Source organism: Oreochromis niloticus, linkage group LG5 (assembly GCF_001858045.2).
Source record: "Oreochromis niloticus isolate F11D_XX linkage group LG5, O_niloticus_UMD_NMBU, whole genome shotgun sequence".
Classification (NCBI taxonomy): Eukaryota; Metazoa; Chordata; class Actinopteri; order Cichliformes; family Cichlidae; genus Oreochromis; species Oreochromis niloticus.
Genome location: NC_031970.2, coordinates 35,114,015 through 35,141,259, shown reverse-complemented (window position 1 = coordinate 35,141,259; position 27,245 = coordinate 35,114,015). Strand labels below are relative to the sequence as shown.

At 42.9% G+C, this 27,245-nt stretch overlaps 1 protein-coding gene across 5 annotated transcripts in view; it reads right to left on the bottom strand.

Moving 5' to 3' along the window:
* Positions 1 to 27,245, bottom strand: part of LOC100708976 (calcium-dependent secretion activator 1) — a 331,413-nt gene that overhangs the window by 33,214 nt on the left and 270,954 nt on the right. For all 5 annotated transcript variants that reach the window (XM_019358540.2, XM_019358541.2, XM_005452187.4 and 2 more), the window contains 2 exons: positions 16,031 to 16,063; positions 9,586 to 9,693 (listed from right to left, as the gene is read on the bottom strand). In XM_019358540.2, the coding sequence (XP_019214085.1) occupies positions 9,586 to 9,693; positions 16,031 to 16,063 (141 nt within the window). The remainder of the gene's footprint in view (positions 1 to 9,585; positions 9,694 to 16,030; positions 16,064 to 27,245) is intronic.

The following is a 27,245-nucleotide window of genomic DNA, read 5'->3' as shown; positions in this document are numbered from 1 at the left end:
AGATGCCTGCTCTACCTCTTGAGGTGCAGCCACTTGGGACTTGTCTGCATACTCAAGTCCACTTTTTGTGGAGGGGGTGGTGGGTGCTGCCCTGGGGTGCTGACATTGCTGTCCCCAGTCCGTCCTTCTCCCACCCCATGGCAGGTTGTGGGGAATTGGGGGTACCTATTGAGCCAGTCATTCACTGGCTCTCCTTCCGGGGGTAGTTCTGTACCTTCTGGTCTTACCTGCCCCAGCCCTCCCTCCTCTCCACTCCCTCATACAACACATCACTCACACATGTAGGATCTTGGGGGGGAGGTGGGGACATCTTCCTACACCCCTGTTTCACATATCCCTGCTCAGCCCACAGCCAGTTTTGGTTTTGTCCTGGTTTGCCTCCGATTCAGGGCGGCATCTGCTTGCCGACACCACAGGAGAGGGGAGGGTCAGTGTGTGCACATGTGTATTTGTCTTTCTGTGTGTCACTTTTGGATTGGTGACAGTGAATGAACGAATGAATGACATCAGCACAAAAACTCGGTGTCAAGTTTCAAGTCATGGGTCTACATAGTTGAACACAAACACTGTGAACAGATTTAAACAGATTAAAACTCAGCAGTTTCTTTTGGGTTACATTGCTCCTTAATATCCCAAATAGGAACTACTGCTTCAGTATTTATGTTCCTATTTGGGATAGATGACATGTCATATGCATCTGCATTTTTGATAAATACAAACACTTAAATATATAAATAAACATACTTTAGATATGCATAATTTCTTGTGAAAAATGTGAAAAAGTCTGGCCAGCAGGCCTGTTCCTGTCGTATGAATATCCAACATTTACAAAATTGATTGTAGATGTCTAATCACTTTTGGAAATTTGGGTTGCTGCTGTTTATTTCTGATATCCTGTGTACCTGTTTCGTCCTTTTTTAATTATGTCTTTAATTAATTTATGTTTAAAACAGGTCATCCCAATGACAAACCTTTAAGATCATATAGCACATCAAGTTTTTGAAAACTAAACAAACATGCCTAAAAACCACAAAGTTTTGAGTTCAGGTCCATGAACATTAACTGGGAGCCTGTTGGCAGAGCAGCTGTAATCCTTACTGAGGAGACGAGATGAGGACGATAAATAAATCAAGTCCATCAAAGGAGGGAAGGGGTTGCATAACAAACTGAGGAGAATCCATCCATGTTATTCTAAGATGACTCCTCCACCAGCCCCCAGCACTCACATGCACACACGCCAGGCTGGGGTGGACTGTAACTCTGGCTGATGGTGGCTCATACTCATGTTTCAAAATTGTAGCAAATTTTTACAGCAATCAATGTCAGTGGCTTAAATTTTGGAACCAACAAGTTTCTGAAGAATGTGCCAGCAGTTTTCTATTTATTTATTTCTTTGACGCAAGGAACCTTTCTGAGTGTGGTGCATGAACTGCATTACTGGAAAAAGCTAACAGAGAGAAAATAAGGTTCTGTTTGGGAGGATTTTGTTGTTGATTTTTTAAAGACTGAGTGACAAGAAAAGCACAACAGAGCTGTAGGCAGCAGCTACAGACACCTTCACTGGCCCTTGTAATGCTGCAGGGAGAACTGATACAGACTGACAACAGAGAAGACTGACTGAGACAAATTCCATTAGAAATGCTCTTGTGCAGGAGAACAGGATGCATGGCAAAGTAACAGATCAAGCTGTAGAAACAAACAGCAAACATCTAGCACCAGACACCTTTCTGTCAGCCTGTGTGAGGACATACAGACAGAGAGATCACAGGAGAAGGAATAAACCTAAAGGCTTTATTAACTGTATATATCAGGACACAATAAAGAAATTGTCCTGCTTGACTAAGATTCTTGTTCTGTGATGCAGTTTAGAGATAACCCAGCAGGGAGAATTTTCAGGCCCTTGTGCTCTCAGTTTAGATTATGGAAACAGACAATCTCTCCTTTTAAGATTAGGTTTTAAACTTTCCTTTTTGAATGGATCCATCCCTTAGTCATGTTCTTAAACAGCTCCATTAGCTTCCAGTTCACCTCCGGGCCAATTTCAAGATCCTGCTTCTTACTTTCAGAGCCTTTCATAACCTCGCTCCTCCATATTTATCTGATCTTCTCCCTCTCGTACACTCTACCCTTCTTCAGCTTGCCTTCTGTCTGTTCCACCTGCTTGACCCACAGCATGCAGTTAATTTGCATGAATCTAATTTCTTTATTGGTGCTTAGAAATAGCGGTTACTCTGAAAATGGAGCCAATGAGACCCCAATGACAATCGATAAGGAGTCGAACCGATAAGTGATATCGATAATGGAATCAGAAAGGCCGTGTACTTTCTACTCTGCTGTTCTCCCTGTACACTTAAAAGCTGCACCTCCAGGTACTAGTCCATCAAACTGAAGCTTGCAGATGGCACCACCCTGTTCAGGCTCGTGTCAGGTGGAGATGAGTCCGCCTATAGGAGTGAGACTGACAGCCTGGTGACTTGATGCAGTGCCAGCAATCTGGAGCTCAATGCAGCCATAACAGAGAGATGATAGTGGACTTCAGATTGAAACCAGCCTCCCCAGATCCCATCTTCCTGTATGCCTGCCCAGTGGAGACAGTGAAGGCTTTCTGTGGAATCAGCATCTCCAAGGACCTAAAGTGGGACCTAAACATCAGCTCTCTCGTAAACAAGGCATAGCAGAGACTGTCCTTCCTGCACCAGCTGAAAAAATACCACCTGTCAAAGTCAGTTTTACTCCTCCATCAATGAATCTATCCTCACCTCCTCCATTACCATCTGGTACACAGACTGCAGTGTGTCTAAGAAGGTGATTGGGTACAATCTGCTTTCCCTACAAGACCTGTACAACTGCAGGACACTGAGGCAGGCAAGGAATATTGCTGGTGACCCCTCGCTCTGGACATAAAGTGTTTGTGACACCTCCCCTGGCTGCAGTCCATCAGAACCAACACCTCACGGCATAAGAATAGTTTCTTTCCCCAGGCTGTCAGACTACAACAACGCCCCCACACCCCGATCACTGCTCAGTTAACATGTTACAATAACACACTTATTTACTCCGGCTATAAAAACTTTGCACACTGGATTCAGTGAAAGAATCTGGCACATCATGTCCCAGCTATATTTCCTCAGGTCATAATATTATATACTTCTTATATTCTATATTCGATATCTGTATCTGTTGTTAGTTAGCATATATATTCCTTTTGTGTATATTTAATTTTTAATATTTCTAATATTTACCTAGAGATGTATACATTACATATACTATAAATACCATATATTCTATTTCTGCTTTTAGCACCACGATAAATTCCCAGTTTGTGTAGAAACTTGGCATTAGAAGTGATTCTGATTCTGATTCTGGAGAAGAAGAATAAGGATGAGCAGATACAAATTAAAAAAAAACATTTCAAGGAACCAGGATCGATATTTAACTAAACTGTTAGCAACCAATAAAACAGATCCACATGACCCCACAACAAAAGACTGCACTCCTGGACCATGGCCATGGTCACAAATGGCTGGGTGCAGGATATGTTCATATCTCAAATGCAGGACTGCAACGAGACAGTCACCACTGCAAAGGTAAGCTAATGTTGCTGTCATTAAGTGAAGTTATTAGTAATTAATAAGTGAACTGTAATAATGTAGACAGCCAAACAATTGATGGAAAGATGGAAAGGACAGTGTCTAAGTCTCTAACTGTGCACATATATCAAACATCATCCTGTTAGTTCATTATCTGTGGTTCCAAACTATAATTGGGCGGTGCTTTGTCATGTGCCATGGTCTGTAGGATATACATACTGTGTTAAGTGTGGAGAAGAGGACTCAAGAGGCAGACACCTGACGCTGGCAGGAACTAACAGTTAGGAAATAATTGTAGCTGTTATAATAGTCCAGAACACAAAAAATAACTAATTTAAAGTGTAACAAGAAATACAATACGGAACAGAAAACTAAATGTGAAGCACAGGAGCAACAGACGCTTAGCCAAAGATTAAAGAGAAGTTACAGGGGAGTGATTGTGACAGGGACACCTGAGAGACATACCTGCACTAAATCACAACAGCAAGACATGAAGAAGTAAAACTAGAGGATGGCAGATTTCTCAGTTAAACTCTCAAATCAGTCAGTGACCACTGCCACTTTGTGTCCAGAGACCTCAACAAACTGGTTAGAGGGTCATTTAATTGAATACAGTTTGACATACAATTCAGCATTTCAAGTTTGCATGTAAAAATGACTCCATTTCATTAAGTTCACTTCCCTCAGGGTAACATGTTGGTCAGGTTTAGTCAGTATGTTTTAGGAAGGTTAAAATAGACTCTTTTACAAATTTTCTTTGTTTTTTTAGGTGAAAAGCTACTGAATGGACAGCTTCTTCCATCTGTAGACGCACAGTACCACCTGGCTCCTCCGGTGCTACACACAGTAAATGATAGTAGCTTTATTGCTTTTATTGCTGTTAGACTTCCAGTATTTCCAGTAGTTCCAATTTTTTCCGTTGAATTGCAAAGTGGCACGTGATCGGTCATTTTGAGTGATGGGCCTGGGAGAACATTAATTATATTGTTCTGTGACATTTTTATATATGTTTTATTTTATACTGAGAATTTACAGAAGACTAAACATCAGCCCCATATATGGTATATGCAAAAGAATTGAGAGACACACTTTAGTCTTTATGGACTTTTGCTGTACCTGCCAACGTCATTGTACACATTTGGTGTGGACTTTATTGTACTTTATGGTTTGTGTTCAGAAATGTTATTGCCATCAGTTCATGAAATTTTGTCAAAGTGTTTCTTTTATTGTTTCTTTTTTGTTGCAATTTATTTTTTTTTAAATAAAACTATTTTTTAAGTAATGCTGGTGCATTAAATTAATTGCAGCTGTTGGAACCAAGACTGCAATTAACTGAGCAACTTCATATTTGAAAAAGTACAACATCTGGGTCAACTTTACCCTGAAGAGAAAGCATAGGCTGACCCAACAATTCTAATGAGGTGTGATAACTCATTAGAATTTCTTACTTTTGAAGACAAGCTGAGCCAGCTTCATCTGACAGAACTAAATGAGTTGGGATAACTTCATTGTTTTAATTATCAAACGTTCTATCAACTTAACATTTTCAATTGTGTGCATGCTGTGTTAACTAAATAGCATCAAAAAGTTCCAGTATTGTTTTTTAATTAAGTTGAATAAAGTGAAAAATCATTGAAATTTTTGAATCAGCTTATTTATGTAGGTCCTCCTTAATTTTTTTTAACATGATGTAATTTTTTTTTCTATTAATGAACTGTCTTTACTTTACAATACAAAGCACCTTGAGGCAACCATTATTGTGATATGACACTTATATAAATAAAGTTATTTTCCATCCATCCATCCATTCGCTTCCGCTTATCCTTTTTAAAGGAGTTATTTTCCATTGGATGGAAATATCTGTGACACAGACACAAACCGGAAGTTTGTTTTTAGATGAAATGTAGAACTTTATCAGTAGGTTAGTCAATATGTGTGACTGTGCAGTGTACCTATACAATTTATGAATGTAGCCTAACAACTACTAGGAGTACTACTAGTACTGGTGAAGTACTGTGAAGGTCTTGAGTAACCCCTCATTACTTTATAGTTTTTTTCCAGGGAGTCAGATGTTCATCATTCTTAAAGCGGTCTTGAGCAGTGGTTTCCCAAGGTCTTCTGAAAGTCTTAGAAAGGCTTTTTTGGTCATTATCTGCTTTTTCACTCATTTGTAGTCCAGTCCTCGTACCTTAACATTTCGTGTTGAATATTTTTGTGTATTTGTTAAACCACTTGATACCGATCTATGAGTCATTCATGCATAATAAAAGCACCTATAGTTGTGGTCAGAAATGTATACACACTCACCACAGGCATGAATGTAATGCTTATTTTGCCCTTTTGATTCCTTTGAACTGTTGTTTTTCCAGGGTGGCATGGCTCCTACAGCTGCATCTTCAGTGATTTTAAAAAACAAATATTGGATGCACAAGTTTGAATTTCTTTCTTCTGATCTACACAGGGTCAAATATATAGAAAAAATCATTTACATGTTTTAATAGCTGTTGCTGAATTTTCTGTAATATATTTTAACTTGGCAAAACCCAGGCCTATTACATTGTCCTTAATAACTGGTAGCTGCCCTTTGCTGGCATGAATACCAATAAACATAAAATAAGTTCATTATTTGCCAAAATCAGAAGAACACAGAAACTGTCACCATTAGATGATAAAAAAACATGTTCAGGATGTTCAGGAAGAACTACTAAGGCTCAAGCCAGCCATGAACTGGAAACTACTGGATCATCAGTGTCGTTGTCCATAGTGAAGCCAGTCTTATATTGCCATGGACAGAGAGGGTTCCAACAAAAAAAAAAAAAAACCCTGCTCCAAAATCAATACCTTTAAACTCGACTGAAATTTGTAGTTGCCCACATGGAAATGTATTCTATTGTGGTCAAATGAAACAAAGATTGAACTAGTTGGCCACAGTGACTAAAAATATTTTTGGAAGAGTAAGTAATAAGCCAGGAAACCAACCAATGAACATAAACTCTACTCTGCCAACAAAAGTTGTCAAATATCAGAAGCTTGGTTAGGATCATCAGAAGCATCTGGTCAAGGTACAAGTTACTCAGGGACATTAACCAAATATTAAGCAAAGTAAAGTGCTATGAAACCTTTTGGGATATTTGTCACACATTTTTCAAATCATCAAACAAATTGTGACACTAAACAAAGAAGTTTATTAAGGCAAAAAGCTCTTCAAATCTAACTAACTGTGATTAGCCACATTTTTCAGAAAGCTTAAAACACGAGTGAAACATCCCAGGAGTTAAACAAGCAAAAGAAGAATTGATAGCTGTGAAAAACTATTTAGAGCGAATTAACAATGCGGAAATACGGAAAAAATCCAGACCTCACACAGTGATGCAAATGACCCTTCAGTTAATCCATGTCCTGTTTCTCATTAGATTTGATCTCACGGGAAGGACAGCAGGACAGAAGCCAATCTTAAGGAACAGAATCATCAGAAAAGGCTGAAGCATGCCAGATTACAAAAGAACTGGACTTGAAATCAGCAACAAGTCTTAAGGGGTTAACAATCCAATTCAATTTAATTGTATCTTTATAGCGCCAAATCACAACAACAGTCCCTTCAAGGTGCTTTATATTGTAAGGTAAATACCCAACAAGAATACAGAATTACTCCAGCAATCAGACGAACCTCTATGAACAAGCACTTTGGTGATAGTGGGAAGAAAAAACTCCCTTTTAACAGGAAGAAGCCTCTGGCATTACAAGGCTCATGGATCAGTTGGGGTGAGGGAAGGGAGACAGGACAAAAGACATGCTGTGGAAGAGAGCCAAAGATTATTAATAACTCATAATTAAAGGCAGAGTGGTGTATAAACACATAGTGAGTGAAAAGGGGAAGCCTCTAAGGGTGGATTCATGATCACCTGATCCGGTCCTAACTATAAGCTGGCAGTGTGGTGGCATGGTGGTCTGCACTGTGGGCTCATAGCAAGAAGATCCTGGGCTTTCTCCCAAAGTCCAAAGACATTCAGTTACTGGAGATGGTTAATTGGTGATTCTAAATTACCCATGAGTGTGAAAAGTTGTCTGTTTCTCTATGTTAGCCCTGAGATAGCATGGCGACCTGTCTAATAGTGATATTATGGTCTGTTTATGGTAGCTGGGATAGGCTTGAGCTCCTCAGTAACCCTGAATTGGATAAGTGGAAGAGAATGGATGGATAGCAACAACTTCATTTTTCAGCATAATAATGACCCCAATCAAACTACAGTGCAGTACAAGCATACCTGGATGGAAAAACACATAATGGAACATTATCTGTCATGGATTCACCTCCTAAGAGCCTGGACCTCATCATTACTGAAGCAGTGTGTGATCACCTGGATGAAAAACATAACAGAGGGCAGCCAACATCTAAGAGCAACTTTGAAATGCCCTTGACGAAGCATGAAGAACCTTTCTTTAGGAGTAGTTAAAGAAATTACAAGTGGGCTTGGGCTTGGACAAACAGAGTTCAGATGGTGCTGAAGAGTTAACTTGGTCATATGAAAGATCGACTTTCGAACAGAGTACAAACTCTGCCTTTACAGTGTTTTATAAACTGTATTTCCATGTATGTTTGAACATTTCAGTGAAACGCTGTACCCATATTTCATTTTTCTATCAAAATACAAATAAATGTTAGATGGCTCAAGACTCTTGAACAGTACTGTAAATTTTTAAGGTTTGTCTTAATGCACTTTAATATAACTGTGATGCATGGAAGTTTTAAACTATGAAAATACTTTAAGAAAGTACTGTCGGCTGCCAGTGCTACCCCTCGGCTTGCCATAGAAACACCTCTGGCATTAATTCAAAATCCTACTTCCCCTCACTCTCAAATTAGCGCATTAACAAGATTTTCAGAAAACATGACCTTTAGCCTAACGGTTGAGGTCAATGAGATTCAAATTCTTCCGAGCTTTGTAATAGATGCACTCAGGTATCATTTTCAAACTCCTACATTGCCTCATCCCTGAGTTATCACATTCACAAACCTGGGTGTCAACGCCGATGTCTCGCATTTGGTTTCTCTCCTCTCCTGTGAGACAGTAATTGAAATGTAGTACGTTAATGCACTCCAAGCTATGGAGTAGAGTGCTGACTATGGGGATTCGTATCACCTGTTAACAAAAGCACTGAGCTCTGTGTACTCTTCTTTTGCTGTTTGCTTATTTTTTGTCTTTTTATATATATATAAAAAAATCCTGTGTTCTGTTTTAGTAAGACACTGTGACCTTCTCACTTTCTGACAGTCTTTGAATGTCCCTCTGCGCATGTCCTTTCTGACCGTCAGAGTTTGTTTGCTTACATATTAAATATCAGCTGTTGATTGTTTTCCTTCCAACATCTGGACATTTTGGGTTCCAGCAGCATTCCTGTTCTGTCCTTGGCCTCCAAACCTCTGTAATAACTCTGTGTACTTCTTGTGAAGAGGCCTTAGTCATATGAGGCTTTGTGCCTGTTACATGATCTTTACATGGTGCTTTTTGTAAATCTATCAACTCATTCATTGTATGTATCACATGCAAAGAGCGATCTATTTTTTTGTACACTTTTGTGCAGGCCTTGGATCCTCCTGCAGTTATCTGCTTTCAGTTATTGGCATTTGTTCTTGTCCAACAGTAACAAACAGCCAATCTCGTTGACTATGTTTGTTATTTGGAATCTCTATTACACTGAATGTAAGACCTGCAGCAGCTAAAGTACTGTGTGTTTGGTTTGCTTTTCCACCTCCAACTATACATTAAATTTAAATAAAAAAACTGTAAAACAACCAAACAAAAAAAGGAAAAAGACTCCTTTAATATTTGGAAACATTTGCAAACATTTCTAGACTTACTGTTGTCTTTTCACTTGCAATGACGTGAAATTAAATATTTACCTGATAGGTGCACGTTATGTCCAAATGAAGTTAATGAAACTTTGGTGTTACTCTTTGATTTGGAGAAAAGAGGCAATGCTGTAGCTTACTTACATCAAATATTCGCTCTACATACACCTCCTCATTAACCTTCTCCCGCAGCATGTCCTGGGAATGACGGACAAATGTCACATAACTGTCAGCTACGTCCATCCCTGGCTTCTGTAAATAACCAGGAAAAAGGAGAAAAAAGAGAAAAAGACATCAAATTGACTTTGCTTAGAAAAACAGTAAAAATGACATAACGTGTATTTTGGAAGGTACATGATTTACTCCTCATGGTGACACTTTATAATGACTATACATTTAAAAGCAGTAGTAAAGCATTAATGAATACTTAATTCACTAGTATGTCATTTATAAACATGGATATGTTTATGGCTTAATACGCTAGTGTCATGGTCCCTGTGTTTGCCCGGCCGGCCCCGCAAAGCTACATGTGTTTTTGTTTTTGCTCTCTCTCTCCTTCATCGCTCCGCCAGGGCGGAGCTCATTGTGGGCTCCCGCCCTCGGCCCACACACCTGTTTGCTATTATGTTGCCATTTAAGGCTGGAACGCAGAACTTCTCGTCGCTGGATGATTGCGCAAGACACGTTAGTGATCCTCTCTAGCTTTTGTGAACATAGCTTGTGTAAAATCCGTAACTTTGTGTAATGCGCCTTTCCTGTGTGACAGTTTTCCCCAGACCTGTGTCCTTCCCCGCTGTGTGGACGAGTGTGCATTGGAGTGAAGGAGGAGAGGACGAGTGTGAGAGAGCTTTCCTCTGGACCTTCCCTTGGACCCTAGGATCCCTGGATTTCCCCCCACTGTACATATTCTGCACTTGCTGTTTGTAAATAAACTCTCTGTTTGGAACTGAAAACCAGCTCTGCGCTTGAGTCTCTGCTATAGCCTGTGATATAGCGTATAGATGTGTATATAACATGTTTAATAATAGCATTTTTATTTAAAGTTTTATATCATCTACAAAAAAGTTATTTAACAGCAGGTCATAGTTCACAGTATCATTTAGCAACTGATGAAAGAAGGAATTTAGATGGACATTAATGCATATATGAAACTAGTTGGTTGAGTGAGTTTTTCAGAGTACTTATTTTATTAGCTGTTAGCTTTAGCACTTTGTGTGATCTCAAATTAATTGAGGTCACACAACAAGGTTTGCCTTACAAAGCATTCACAAATGAAATTTAAAGGTCAGCAATATCTCAAGTCTCAGTTATCTTCACAACAGAGAAAGGAAACAGACAGAGCACAAATACAAATATTAATTGCATGATGCAAAAATACCTCATTTAAAAGCAGAATATTGTAATAGATGTTGTACCATAATGTGAATTTGTAGGTGTGTTTAAGACAAAAAGAGAAACAAAATTATCCCATTGATATCAGTACTTTTCAATTTAAAACAAAGAATGACAGGAGAAGGGAGCGGGAGATCAACAGACAGATTGGTGCTGCGGCTGCAGTGATCCGGACGCTGCACCGGTCTGTTGTGGTGAAGAGAGAGCTGAGTGTAAAAGCGAAGCTCTCAATTTACCAGACAATCTATGTTCCTACCTTCACCTATGGTTACGAGCTGTGGGTAGGGACCAGAAGAACGAGATTGTGGATACAAGCAGCGGAAATAAGATTCCTCTGAAGGGTGACTGGCCTCTCCCTTTGAGAGGCGTACAACCATCTGGGGGGGGCTCAGAGTAGAGCCGCTGCTCCTCCACATGCAAAGGAGCAGTGAGTTTGAGGTGCTTCAGACATCTGACCAGGATGCCTGCTGGGCACCTCCTGGGTGAAGTGTTCCAAGCATGTCCCACCAGAAGGAGGCCGACCCAGACACACTGGAGAGATTATATCTCTCGGCTGGCTTGGGAACGCCTTGGTGGAGGAGGTGGCTGGGGAGGTGGGCAGCAGCAGTTTCAGACTGCCACCATGAACATATCAGCTTAGTGATGATCACAGTACACATGTTGATATACCCTCTCAGCTGTCAGCAGTTGCAGAACCATTAAAATCAGATAAGAAACCGTTTGTAATGATGATGAGAGATCTAAGATGATTAAATGTATGTCTCATTTAATCAGCAGAAGTTATGTGCAACAATATGTGGGAGGTCTGGAATGGTGTGAAAACCATCACAGGCCACAACACCAAGAACAGCACAGTGGGGGGGACTGTGGAGAAGGCAAACGAACTCAACAACTTCTTCAACAGGTTTGACCAGCCCACAACCCCCCCACCCTCACCTTTACCACAGAGCCCTCTCCCCACTCTCCTACCTCCCTCGCTTCCCCCCCTTCCTGACACTATGACACTATGACACCCCCCTCCTCCAACCCCTCTCTCAACAGCAGGACATCTCCCCCCCCCTCCTTCCAATCATCTCCCAGTGTCACAGTGGATCAGGTCAGGAGACAACTGAGGAAGCTTCGCCCCAGAAAGGCAGCAGGCCCAGACAAGGTGTGTCCGAGGATGCTAAAGGCGTGTGCTGCTGAACTTGGGGAGCCGCTACAACGAGTCTTCAATCTCAGTCTGCGACTGGGGAGAGTGCCCGCCCTCTGGAAGACATCCTGCATCGTCCCGGTCCCCAAAAGGAACCGGCCCAATGAGCTGAATGACTTCCGACCGGTGGCACTGACGTCACATCTTATGAAGACTCTAGAGCGGCTCTTCCTCAACCTCCTCCGACCACAGGTATAACATGCCCAGGACCCACTACAGTTCACATACAAGGCTGATGTCGGAGTGGAGGATGCCATCCTGTACCTCCTACACAGAGCGCACTCACACCTGGACAAGGGAAAAGGCACGGTCAGGATCCTGTTTCTTGACTTTTCCAGTGCCTTTAATACCATCCGGCCCTGTCTGCTCCAGGAGAAACTAAACAGGATGCAGGTGGACCCCTGCCTGGTCGCTTGGCTCTCCGACTACCTCACTGACAGACCACAGTACGTCAGGCTGAAGGACATCACGTCTGACACTGTGGTCAGCAGCACAGGAGCACCACAGGGAACTGTGCTGTCCCCTCTTCTCTTCACCCTGTACACCTCTGACTTCTGCTATAACTCTGAATTATGCCATATTCAGAAGTTTGCAGACGGCACAGCCATCATGGGGTGTATCTGGGATAATCAGGAAGAGGAGTACAGAAGTCTGGTGAGGAACTTTGTCACTCAACACCTCAAAGACCAAGGAACTGGTTGTGGACTTCGGGAGGTCCAGAGCAGGTCCACTGCCGGTTCAGAGAGAGGGGGAGGAGGTGGAGGTGGTCAACAAGTACAAGTACCTTGGGCTGTGGGTGGACAACAAACTGGACTGGTCATGCAACACAGAGCACCTGTATAAAAAAGGCCAAAGCCGACTGTACTTCCTCAGGAGGCTGAGGTCTTTTAACATCTGCAGGAAGCTCCTGAGGATGTTTTACCAGTCAGTGGTTGCTGGAGTACTTTTCTATGCTGTGGTGTGCTGGGGGAGCAGCACAGCAAAGAAGGACTCATCCATGCTGGAGAAACTGATCAGGAAGGCTGGCTCTGTGGTCGGCATGAAGCTGGACACTCTGGTGACAGTGGCAGAGAAAAGGACACTAAAGAAACTGCTGGACAATATGGACAATGCTGGGCATCCTCTGCACACGGCCATAAACAACCAGAGGAGTCTGTTCAGTGACAGGTTGCTTCTCCCAAAGTCAAGAACCAACAGACTTAAAAACTCCTTTGTCCCACATGCCATCAGACTGTTTAACTCCTCTCTGGAGGGGAGAGGGAGGGGAGACAGGAGGACAAAGGAGGGGGGGGACAACTAAGCTGTAGTGCCTTTTCACTGTGCAATACTTTTTGTTAATAGTCAACGGTGCAATAGACTTCAATACTTGAGATGTGCAATTCCCTTGTATTCTTATTCCTATTTATTCTATTTATCCCTTTCATATATTTTATTTATATATGTCTCTGTATTTATATATATGTATATATATTCTGCTCACGTTCTGTAACTTCTGTTGGTGCTGTGCTTTTGGAAACCGAATTTCCCGGAGGAACCCACCCGAGGGATTAATGAAGTTTTATCTTATCTTATCTTATCTTAATCAAAGTGGAAGCCAGTTCTACTACATTTGAGCTGAGATAGTTCACAAAACGTTGAGGATTATTTTGGAAAGGAGGAACATTCAGTCATTACAGGGTTGCACACAAAGCTCTTGTGACATAGTTGAGATTGACTGAAACTAGTCTCTGCAGCCTGGGCATGTGCAACGTGAACGGGGAAACTGCAGACACTCAGACAACAGCCTGTTAGGAGGCCCGCCACTGTATATCTGAAATCTGAAATATCGGGAGAACATTGCAGTTGTCGGCACATTAGCTGTCTTTCTAACAACAGCATATTTTCCCATTTTCATATTTCGTAAAATAACACTCTTTTAACCTTTTGTGTTTGATTTCCTTTATTAGGACTCCAAAAAGTCATCCAAACAACTCATTGCCATCTCCCACTAAATGTGGGTAACACATCTGTAGTAATGCCTACAATGTGTGAATGAGTCTTTTTTTTTGCCATTTTTAACCAGCGTAACTCAAATGTTGTAAGACGAGAACGCAATTAGCATGCTGGTCCAGAAACTGTGACCCTTGCCAGCGTACACAGTGGCTCCTCAGATTTACTGACAAGGCATTAATTTGATATTTGGCATGTTGCAAGGGCCAAAGTGTTGGCAGCTTATCTAGAACTGACGCGCACACAGACACATGCAAACACCACCGCCGCCGCCAACCTGACAGCAGAATGGGCATGTGTTGTACAACAAGGACTCACGATGTATGCTGCACAGAGATGGATGCATGAGGCATGATGGCTGTCAGTGTCTGGCCACATACATATGAATGGACATTTGGGGAAGGAAATGTGGGGCCATTCAATGTGGAAATCCAACACCCAGGACCATCTGGATCATGATTGTAGATGTGAAAGTATGGTCAAATATTTGTAGATGAACAAGAACACACAAACAAACATTCTCACATCACCAGGGAAACAAAATGCTTCATTTGAATTCTTCAAATATAGCAGACAGTAGTTTCATAATTAAGATCTAGCACAATATGTTATGATACTGCTTTGGTTAAGACAATATCAAATATATATAGCATTATAAATATTATGACATCTCTTTTAACTTTTTATTAGCTATGTCTGTGAAGGTTCTCAGTCATCCAGGTCATCGTAGTCAAAGGAGTTTGCAAAGAAAAGCGTCTGGACTTCTTTAAGTTGCTTGAAGACGTTTCACCTCTCATCCGAGAAGCTTCTTCAGTTCTAAGGTCAAATGGCCGAGAGTCCCAGATTTAAACCCAGTGGGAGTTTCCCCCCAAGGAGGGACAAAGGACCCCCTGGTGATCCTCTAATCACATGCGCCCAGGTGTGAAAGCGGGTGTGGGACCTAATCAGCCTCGGCCATTTGACCTTAGAACTGAAGAAGCTTCTCGGATGAGAGGTGAAACGTCTTCAAGAAACTTAAAAAAGTCCAGACGCTTTTCTTTGCAAACTCCTTTGACTTTTTATTAGCTACTTAACAGCAAGAGGTAGAACAGCGATTTAAGTCAGATTTGATTTAATCACCATCAAATGACAGAATACACCATTTAGGTATGCTGCAGAACCACACACACACACACACACACACACACACACACACGCACACACACACACACACACGCACACACACACACACTCACACACAGACACACTCACACACAGACACAGACACACACTCACACACAGACACACACACACACACGCACTACACTGGATCCCTTCAACACCTCCAATCAGTAGTGGGTCCACTGGAACGGTTGGATGGATGAATAGACAGATGGATGGAATTTCAACAAATTCAACACAACACTCACTCTGTACATCATATAAAAGAGCAAATGTCATTTTAAAGTCAAAAGCAGAAATTTGTCTTTGTGAGAAGGTGATGACTCATCATGTGTGTAGGCTGAGGCTTCGCGGGAGATGTGATCAGTAAATTTCACAAATTCTTGCCTCTCTGAATGTCACGTCATATTAGTTTTCTAATATGAACTATTTCGTTTTCTAAGTAGTTTTTTTTTTTAAATATTACAATATTTACACCTTTTTTTTTTTACCCAAAAGGTTAAAGGCTGTCTCTTCTCATTTGTTTACATTACAGACACACGTGTCATCATGTAACTACTATATGAAGTGGATTACAAATTCTTATCATGGGGTGGAATTATATGTTGAGTGACACAATACAGAGGAGTCTTAACAGCACTTACATGCATGTGAGTCATGCAAACACAACATGGACTGGGATTAATGAAGACATTTTGAAGCCAAACAGTCACCAAAGCTTTCAGAATTTAGATTTAGTACTTTAAAATTTCTCCAAAATATATCTGATGAGCAAATCAAAACTTGATAAAGGCACAATGACCCATACTATACACACATACATTACAACAGCGGAGATGTAAAATGAATACTTACAGGCACGTCCACATACTTCGAAGCAGCTTTCACCTTGACAAAGATAGAAAAACACTGAGTACAGCAGCTGTTGTAGCAAAAGTTGTCCTGGTGAGACTGAGCATCGTGTATCTTCACGCCTGCTGAACTGGAAACACTGATTTGTGGTGATATTAGCTGCACAAATGCACTCACTGTTATTGCATTCATAATTTAACAGTTTGGCTTTTGTATTGTGGAAATTTAGGGGAGCTACTGCTCATCAAAAAATCTAATGGTATTACAATTAGCATAAATTAATAACATTAAAAACTATAACCACTTTAATGAACTAGTGAGCATAGAAACACACATATCAGAACAGATGATTATAACATGATGCTATGATACTATGAGGAGATACATACAAACGCTACGATGAGTATAGTGAAATAAATGGATACATTTTCATTAAATCAAATTTAAACCCCTTAATTTACCAGAACAAAATGTAGCTGTATGGAATTACTGACAAATTCTGTACATAGGTGTGCTCTTCACACTATGATTTACACATACTACCATTTACAGTCCAAGTAAATTATTAATGAAGTATTCTGATGCATCTTGAATAAGTTATGCCCTTCTCTGTGAGTGTGTTAACTAAGGTTTTATAAACACTTAATATTTCAGATCATAGCTGATTCAGGTAGCTACCAGCTACCAATGCAAAGGCCAGCAGAACCTCACATGTCAGTTGTCTTTGCAATAGAAAAAGGAAACATATATAACACTAGAGGAAAAGAAGACACTGAAACACATGAGATATCAATGTAAAGGATGTCCTCTGTTTAATTTATCATGTCTTAGTAAGATAGCCAAAATAAGTCAAAAGATAGAGACCAAAAACAAAGGTCCATTACAGAGGACATAAATAAATATGCTGGTTTTTAGGAGGTTTAAACTTCCATAACTTCACCCACTGGTTTCTGATGTTTCCTTTAGAAGCCTTGAGCAGAGCAATTTTGCCATTGCTGTTTGTGACAGAGGCACAGAGCTGAATGCTGATGCATTAGAGATGTGCAAAGTAGCCGGTATTTGTATTTGTATTTGTATTTGAGTAAAATTCAAAATAGGCGTAAAAATCCAGTTTTTTGCGTTACACTTCTAATTAATGCTATAGTGTAAGTATTCTTTAATTATATCCATTATAATAATTATGGATATGCAATATTAAATGATGTTTTTCCATAAATCCAGCAATGAACATGTAAAAAGGAACGTCTGAAATAAATCAAGTAATAATTAGACGAATTCTGTCTCATGATTAACTTCCACAAGTAGTGAAAACCAGCAGGGGTTTGAAAACGATGTGCTGGGAGTCAGCCGTTCTCTAAAGTGAGCCTTGAACTCCCACTCAGCTAACAGCTAGTCAGGGGAGCTGTCTGTTAGACCAGTGGGAACTGACGTGTCTGAAAACACTGGATGATTTTAGCAAATATTGTCTATATTGTACAGGGAGCTAGGAAGGTGATTTTAATACTGTGGTAATGTAGTCAAATTTCGATGTACCTGTGTGGACTCTGACTGCTGCATTTTGAATGAGCCAAAGCCATTTTTCCTCTGGGAGAGGATCTCACATGCATTATAGATGGCAGAAAGTTGGTGGCATAAGCCACCGCCTCTGTTTAAGGATGGTCATTCACAGTGGACATAGATGGCTTCTTTCACTCCTCTTTCAAGCCATCTGTCTTCTCTGTCCAAAATGTGAACATTGTCATCCTTGAAAGAGTGATCTTTGTCCTTTAGATACAGATGTAGGCTGGCTCTTGTTCTCTTCAGGTGGCTCTTCTATGATGTTCCATGCAGGAGCTGTCATGGAGCAGCTTTGGGCTTGGCTTAGAGTCTGGGCCACCTGTCCTCATTGTGGGTGAAGGCAATCATGGCTTGTATGTATTTCTGGATATGCACTTATCTTGATTGCAGGAGTCCTCAGCAGACAGGGAATCCAGCAGGAGTTCTCTCAGGTGTGGTAAAGGTTGAACATCCCACTTTATGGCTGAGCTATTTTCTGGCTAAGTTGAACAAATCCAGTGCAGCCAGAAGGTGACGTAAGTAGTAGCATTGGCGACAGCTGATGTTGTATGTAAGGTAGCAAATGTGGACTCCACAGAGGGGAAAACCACTATCAGCCAGTGGTTCAACCAGGCTCGAAGTTCCTCAAACAGTAAAGGTTCCTCAGTAAAAAACAGAAAAGGCAGATAGCAAATAGACAGGTGTCCATTGGGAAAGGGAATAGGAACAGGACTATAACAGGAATAATTTGTTCAGGGAGGTCAGCAAATGCGTGGACAGATATGTATATATGTATGTTGTATAGAGCGCTTTGAGTACTCCAGGAGAAAAGAAAAGCTCTATATAAGAATCAGTCCATTTACCATTTACCACATGGGCTGAAATGGGATAACATGGTAGCTGTTATAAGTACAGTGGTCCCTGTTTTATCACAGGAGTTATGTTCTAAAAATAACCCGAGATAGCCAGCTTAATTTTTTACAGTTATTATAGATGTTTTAAGGCTGTAAATGTTAGGATGCCTGGGTCGTTGACCCAGGGTTTTGAGTTATTATGTTATTTATCATTTCTAGTCTTTGGTTTCTTAGTTGGAGTTCTATCTTATGGTTTATGTCTCTGTGTAGTCCTTAGTTGCTGTCTGCTATATCCCCGTGTCCAGTCAGTGTCTGTGTCTGCCCTGGTCCCACGTCTCTGTTCCCTCTGTTGCAGTGCCTGCCTGTGAGTCTGTGTCTTTAAGTTCAGTCTGTGTTATGTTTCCTGTTTTACTTTGGAGGTGCGTGTCTTATGTTAATGTGTCTGGTTTTGCTTCCCCTGTTTCGTTAGGCCTGATTTGCCCCAGCTGTGTTTCCCTCCTGTTGCCCATTCCCTGATTGCTCCCTCTATGTATTTAAGCCCTGTGTTTCAGTTTGTCATTGTCGCGATCTACCGTTTACTATGCTGTGTGTTCTGTCTGCTTGCCTGAGTTTATTTTTGCACTTTGGAAGTTTGTTACTTTGAGTTCAGCATTAAAGCTGTTTTTTTGAGTTCACGTCTGTCTCCGGAGTCTGCACTTTGGGTCCTTTTCCTGCCTGCACACAGCCGTCACATAACAGTAAAACCCATCTCTACACACTTTATACACTATTCTCAGACATACATGAACATTTTAACACTTTTCTCTCTTGTTTAAACACTCTTAAAGTTCAAACCTTCATAGAAAAATAAGTCCAGTATTATAGAATGAAACCAAAGATCAAACCCTGTTTTCAGGTTCAGAACATGGGACTAGAGCAGCTGCCAGAGAATTCAACATTAATGAATCAATGGTATGGAAGTAGAGGAAGCAAGAAGAATAAAGTTTGACTTGTCTGACTGTTTTCTTTCACTTAATGTGCCTTATAATCTTATATAACTTTATAATCCGAAAAATACGGTAACTTCTACCTTTCTTTTACCAGAACACCAACTTTTTGTGCGATGCTAACCGTTGCACAAACAGTTGGTCTTTATCCTGTTGGTCTTTATCATGTCTTTATCCTGTCTCACTTCTCTCACCCTAACCGGTCACAGCAGATGACCGCCCCTCCCTGAGCCTGGTTCTGCCGGAGGTTTCTTCCTGTTAAAAGGGAGTTTTTCCTTCCCACTGTCTCCAAAGTGCTTGTTCATACGGGGTCATATGATTGCTGGGTTTTTCTCTGTATCTATTATTGTACGATCTACTGTGCAATATAAAGCACCTTGAGGCGACTGTTGTTGTGATTTGGTGCTATATAAATAAAATTGAATTGAATTGAATTGAATCTTCCTCCGTCTTTTGGGTGTTACCGCAGGTGCCTTTGACTGTGGTGAACGTTTTGCCGACATTGTTGTGTTTGTTGGGGAGAAAACTTCAGCACTTTAGAGTCACACTGCTAGCGATCAAAGATTTTTGTAAATTTGGCAAGCGGAACGCATTCTGTACTGTACAGGAGACATGGCACGAGATTGATTGACAATGTTCTACAGCTGATCAGGATGAAGAACACAATGCGCTGTCCAAAAAAAAAACACAAAAAAAACAAGCATGCAAAAATCAGCAAAACAGCGAGGCTGCGAAAGGTGAACCGCGCTATAGTGAGGGACCACTGTAATGACTGTCCAAGTGTGACACTGAAAAATATTTGACTTTTGAATAGGATACAAGATAATGTTACTGAAGTAAACCCAAAACTGAAATTGGTATGTTTTTTTATCACACATCAAGAGGTGTCATGTTAATTAACCATGCTGCTGTAACTAAAATAGTTAACTTTATCAGGACAGTTGATGAAGTCTGTGAATAACAGTTAGTTTTTTGCACTTTTGATTGGGAGAGTACTTCGAGTCAATATTATCAATGGACTTATATATTTTCTCAAGAAGAAAAGAGTAAAATCATTCACATATACAGATACAGCCACATGGCGGCCTCATTCCTGACAGGACCATGACGGATACCTGGTGGATTCCTGACCGATAGCTGGCTGATATGTGGCTGCAATGATATCCCGCTCCCGTGACGTGTACAGTACAAACAGGAATGTTAACACCCCCAAGCAGCATTTATGAAAACAAGTGGTAATGTCCTGTTTACCACCAGGGGGCGCAGTGCTAATGGAAGTTCATTCACTTTCTGCACATATATCCATGCATGTTTGTACATCCATCATGGTTTCTAAAATATAACCACGGAGGTTATGTACACTGAACAAGCAAGATACAGCAAGTGATGCTTGCACACTGTCAAATCCAGTAGCTACCCTGACATACATGAATTAGTTAACTTTACTATCAACAATATGCCCTTAACGCTTGTGAAGTAACAGTTATTTGCATTGTGAAAAATGGAAAAATACTTAGTGTTTAGATTGAACATTACTTTATTTAAAGCTCACTAGCAACAGTATGTAGCCAATGTCACTCCCACTGTGCATTTATGAAGAAGTGCGCAAGCCTGTTCAGTCTCTCCCACTCAGCAGTCTCACCAGTCCAGCAGCACAAATGCCGGAGCAGTGAGGGTAACCTACTGACTCGACACAAGTGCTGTCTTGTTTATTCTTTTGAAGAATAAAACGGTAACTTATCAAGCAAGTATATCTGTTAATATTGTAGTGGGCCAGGGCTGTTCGGGGTTTGTTCTGACAGTTATGTTTTGTTGTCATGTTGCCATGGTGACAGGTGACGCGCTCTCTCAGCGACAGTGTGTTTTTCCGGGTGAGAGAGCGCCTTTTGTTTTTGTTGTTGTTGTTGTGCTAGTGCTGCTGAGCAGTTTGCTAGCGGCAGTGTTCTCCCGTTAAATCAAAATAAACGGCTGTGCTTCCTGGCTAACACGGCGGGAAGCAAGACCGAACGAAACCTCTGTCTCCTCCTTGTCTGAGCTCACCACAATATGTTGTAATTAATGCTACAACAAGTAGCACTCTCTAGCTAACGTTAATATTAGTTAGCTAGCTAACGAACCAAACAGGCATAAAATTAGCCTGGTCAGGTCATGGTTAAGGCCAGTTTGGGTGGTTTTCCCACCATAATCCTGTGATGAAAATCTGAAAAGTCTACTGTTGGGATTTATTTTTATCTTTAAGGCTAATACCTCATAATTAGCATCACACAGTTGTTTTATTCTTCACCGCACACAGTGTATTTTAGAATATTCTTTTATTCACTCAGATACTATCAGGATAAGAGGTGGTTGCCACTGTAACAGGCGTCTTGCCTACAAAGGGGTCTTCGACATATAAGGAGAAATCCAGAGAGGTGCAGAAGAAGAAACCTGATATCAGACCATCTGATTCTACCAATCATGTTAACATTGTGTTTGTGGGACCTGCACTGAAGGGTCCCACAGTAAATGCCTTCAGTGGGACCTGCACTGAAGGCATTTACTGCCTGGGAGTGGCAGCCTCTGTCTCTGAGCCAAAGAGGCCGAGGTCCATGGTGCCATGTAAACAAAGTTGATATTCTAACCGGTGGATAAGAAATTGTGAAAACTTATAATTTGAGCATATTGGTGTTTTCTCATAAAAACCCCAAAAGTCCCACATTTGAAATGCCCCCCCCCCCAAAAAAAACTCTGATATTTAAAAAAATAAATCTTGAGATTTCTTTTAGCTTGAATGACCACCACATATTTCAGCGACATGGAAGTTTTCTGATCAAAGGTCCCATCAGGCCCACCAGTAGGGGCGTGACTTAGGTAGTCTATAGTGCTATTATGTGAACAGCTGCAATGAATTTCAGTGAGTGGGAGTTTGGGATGTTCCAGATCCTGGTCAGTTAGACACATTTAACATCACTAGTTGGCACTTAGAAACACTAGTTGATTAAACTAATTATTAATATTGCAACGGACTGGGTTACAAGTTAGTTGACTGTTGTGTTATCAGTGTTTTGTGTTCAGAATTGCCACTCCTCCGGAGTTATCCGCGCTCATGCCGCCTTGACTCACGGCATCAGCTGTGGACGCTGGAGATTTTTGCGGGACTTTGCGGAATGCTTCCAATGGATTACTCCAAGATCACATGAGAACCTACAGCGGATGCTCACGGACACGGCTACTCCGCCGGGGACCGGAGGTTTGCGGAGCACAAAGAGTGGGTGAGGCGAACAACCATGGATATGGCAAGAGAAGCCGGCTTTGCATCCTCTCACCGTTCGGGTGGCCGACAGAGCTCTTTGGGGACTTCTACAGCGGCTGGGGGTGTGGAGAGAGACATGCCGTCGTATAGAGGCACTTTCCACGCATCCATGAAGACCCCCAGGTATGATGGCAAGGCTGACTGTGAAGGTTTTCATGCACAATTTGAACTGGTGGCCAGGGCTGGTGGGTGATCTGCTGAAGAGAAATCCCTGCAGCTAGCTATGTGCCTTACTGGTGATGCCCTGTCTTGCTTGCTGCTTTTGAGCCCAGAGGGCAGGGGGGATTATGATGCTTTGGTCGGGGCTCTGAAGAGGCGGTTCGGTTCTTGCTCTGCTCCGAGCAGAGAGCTGTGCAGCCGCCGCCGCCGACCGGGGGAGTCCATTAGGGACCTAGCTAATGACACTGAGGGGCTGGTCCACTGCACCTATGCCCACATGCCCCCTACCATCCAGGGCAAATTAGCTCATGACCACTTCCTCCAGGCCCTGCTACCGGATGAGCTGCGGATCCAGACACTGTTAGTTCATCCTAAATCCCTTCATAAGGCCCTAGAGCTGACTACAGAGAGAGAGTTACTGTCTGCTGGGGCTGCTAAACCCCTGACTGAGCTGACCGGGCCACCACAGACAGGGGCTGCAGGTGGGACTGCACCTGGAGCCCCTGAACCCACATGGGCAGATGGATTGACCCAATTGGTGAGAGCTGTCACGCTGCGTGGGGAACAAAGGCCAAGATGGGGGCCGAGGGTCTGCTGGGGATGTGGACGGCCAGGCCACCTAGCCCGAGACTGTCCCCATGCCTGCGGGGATCAGGGAAACGACATGCGGTCTGCATAACCGGGACGATGCAGGACCCTGGAGCTGTGTCCCGACCTCCTTTTCCTGGAGGAACAACCCAGCTCAGGGCCAACGGGGTTGCACAGCGCCCCTGCCGAGCTGTGGATGGACAGGTGGAGCGGCTTGTTTTGTTGGGCAGGACTTGGGTTGGCAGCTGCTAGTACGCTCCATTAGTCGTGAATGGACTATGCTGCTCAGCCCTGGTGGATACCGGGTCTTCAGTGACAGTTTTAAGACCTGATGTGGTGGGAAGGGGGATTGCATCCTCCCTACCATGGTGAAGCTGCAGACTGTCACGGGAGAGCGGGCCCCCATGCTAGGGGAAGCGCTGCTCACCCTGAGTGTGGGGAGGAAGTCAGTCCGCTGCTCGGTATGGGTTGCAAACCTGAAAGACTGTATACTGGGGCGGATGTACTCGGGGCACTGGACTGCATTATTGACACAAGGGGGGGATGCTCTCGTTTCCTGACGGGTGTGTTGTTCAGATGTTGAGGTGGCCACCCCAACGTGCTCATCCTGCAACCCACGCCCTTTCTGAGTTGGCAGCCGACTCCTCCCCCGATCTGACTGATAGTCCGCCCACCCCCAAAGACCCACTTGCACTGACCTCAACTGCACCCCATGCTGCTTCATGCCCTCCCCTTTTCCCTAAGGAACCGCTGGACAAGGATGGGAGAGTTTCAGCTGGAGGGGGGTGTGGGAGTAGAACTGCGATGGACTGACCGCTAGCAAGCAGGGCTACTATTACTGGAGATGCACAGCCCATTCGGATGAGGCCTAGACGCCTCCCCCTGGCCAGACAGGCTGCAGCGGACAGGGCTCTGCAAGAGATGCAGCGTGCTGGACTCATTGAACCATCCACCAGCCCCTGGGCCTCCCTGGTTATTATGGTTCCAAAGAAAGATTTCCAGCCTTTGAATAAGGTGACAAAGAAGGACCCATATCCTCAACCGTGTATAGATGAGACCCTTGACACTGTGGCGGGATCCTCATGGTTCTCCTCCCTAGACCTACACAGTTTGTACTGGCAGGTACCCCTCACATCAGATGCCAGACCAAAGACTGCATTTATTACCAGCGGAGGCTTATGGCAATTTAAAGTTCTTTGTTTTGGCCTCTGCAATGCCCCTGCCACGTTTGAGAGACTCATGGATAAGGTGCTCACTTGAATTCCCCGCGGAGAATGCGTGGTGTACCTGGACGACATCTTGGTCCATGGTGCTTCTTTCCATGCTGCCCTTGGGGCCCTCAGACAGGTTCTGGAGAGGGTATTTGCTGCAGGGCTAAAACTCAACCCATGCTGCTTAATGCGACGTGAGGTCACGTTACTGGGGCACCGACTGGGGGCCGGGGGGGTCGGCACCATGGATGATAAGATCCAAGCTGTGAAGGACTGGCCCACCCCAAAATCTGTGCAGGAGTTAAAAATCTTCCTGGGCTTAGCATTGTACTACAGACGGTTTGTAAAGGGTTTCTCCTACATAGCCGCGCCACTGTTCCACCTGCTTCAAAAGGGTGTGACCTTCCAGTGGACAGCAGGCTGCCAGGGAGCTTTCACCTCACTGCAGGAAGCCCTAGTGGGGGCCCCAGTGCTCTCTCCGCCTGACCCCACTCTGCCCTTTGTCCTTGACACAGATGCCAGCAGTGTCGGATCTGGTGCAGTGCTAGACCGGGTGACACCTGGCGGGGAGAAAGTGGTGGCATACCATAGTCAGGCCTTCAACAAAGCTGAACGCCGCTATTGTGTAACAAGGTGGGAGCTGCTTGCAGTGGTATGTGTCATACGCCACTTTAATAATAATAATAATAAAACTTTATTTATAAAGCACACTAAAAAACCAAGGGTATACCAAGGTGCTTGACAAAAAATAAAAATAAAATGGGAAAAAGGAGATGGGAGGGAAAAGAGAGAGGACCTGGCACATATCAATTATAAAACCTTGACAATCATAATACATAAAAGTAGTTAACAAGCATAACGGATAAAAATGTAGCAATACACACCAAATGTTAACTAGGTGGAAAAGCAAGATTAAATAAATAAGTCTTCAGCCGTGATTTAAACAGTGGCATAGAGTCAGACGCCCGGATAGCAACAGGAAGATTGTTCCATAAGACTGGGGCAGCTACAGCAAACGCACGGTCGCCGCGAGATTTCAGCCGAGAACGAGGTTGCTCCAGAAGAAGTTGGGTAGCAGATCTAAGTGCTCTGAAAGGAGTGTGCAACCTAAGAAGCTCATTGAGGTAGCTCGGCGCCAAATTATTGATAATTTTGTAAGTGAAAAGTAGTACTTTAAAGTGAGTACGGTATTTAACTGGCAGCCAGTGCAAGCCAGCAAGAATAGAAGTGATGGAAGAAAACTTCCTGCTACCTGTCAAAAGGCATGCCGCCGCATTCTGGACAGTCTGCAATCTAACGAGAAGGGAGGAGGAAAGGCCAATGCAAAGAGAGTTGCAGTAGTCCAACCTGGAAGTCACGAATGCGTGAATAAGTTTTTCCAGGACATTGTGCGGAATATAGCGCTTAGCCTTAGAAATGAGGCGCAGCTGATTAAAACTAGACCTCACAACAGCAGACACTTGCTTGTCAAATTTAAACGAGCTATCCAGTAGTATGCCCAAATTACTGGCATAATCAGAAGGGGAGCTAGCAAAAGGCACCAGAGCAGCACACAATTGGTCACGGGGGATTTTACTATCGAACACCACGATCTCCGTTTTCTTTTCGTTCAGGACAAGAGAATTACTCTTGAACCAATCTTTAACCTCACACATGCATTCATGAAAATAGTGGAAAGACACAGCAAGATCTTCAGTAATCTCAAAATAAATCTGTATATCATCAGCATAGCAATGAAAGGCAATATTATACTTCTCAAAAATTGCTCCAAGAGGGAGCAGATATAGTGAGAAGAGAATAGGGCCTAATACAGATCCTTGAGGCACACCACAGCGTACAGGTACCGAGGAAGATGAGAAGTTGCCCAACTTAACCGAGAAAGACCTGTCAGCAAGATAAGATTTAAACCAGTTGAGGGCAGTGCCTCTTATACCCACAGTATGCTCGAGTCTTAGTAGAAGAGTGTTATGATCAACCATATCAAAAGCAGAGGAAAGGTCCAAAAAAACCAGGACCTTTAAGTACTACCTCGGGGCCTCCACTTTATGGTCAGAACTGACCATGCTGCCTTGCAGTTGCTCATGTCTTTTAAGGAGCCAGAGAGGCAGCTAGCACGCTGGATTGAGGAGCTACAGGCTCATGATTTTGAGGTTGTACACTGACCTGGGGTCCCAGCACAGATATGCAGATGTGCTTTCCCGCAGACCCTGTGCCCAAGACGGATGCCACTATTGTTAGAGGAAGGAAGCTCAGGAGGAGGACCAATTGGTGCCCGATGTAAAGTGTGCTGTGACCGGGGTAAAGGAACGGCCAGATGCTGTGGATGCAACAGAGTGGAGACATCAAAAGCTAGGAGGATGCTGACCTCAAACAGTGCTTGGGTGGATTGAGGAACAGCGACAACCCTAAGGTCAGTGCAAGCCACAAAGGGACTCTGGTCCATGTTTAATGTCTTGCGGCGGTGCGATGGAGTGCTGCAAAGGGGCTGGAAGGAACCAGCTACGGGCGAGATGAGGTGGCAGTTGGTGGTCCCGCGTGCCCTGCAGGAGATGGTGCTCCGCGCAGTGCATGGGGCCCCAGGGTCTGGCCACT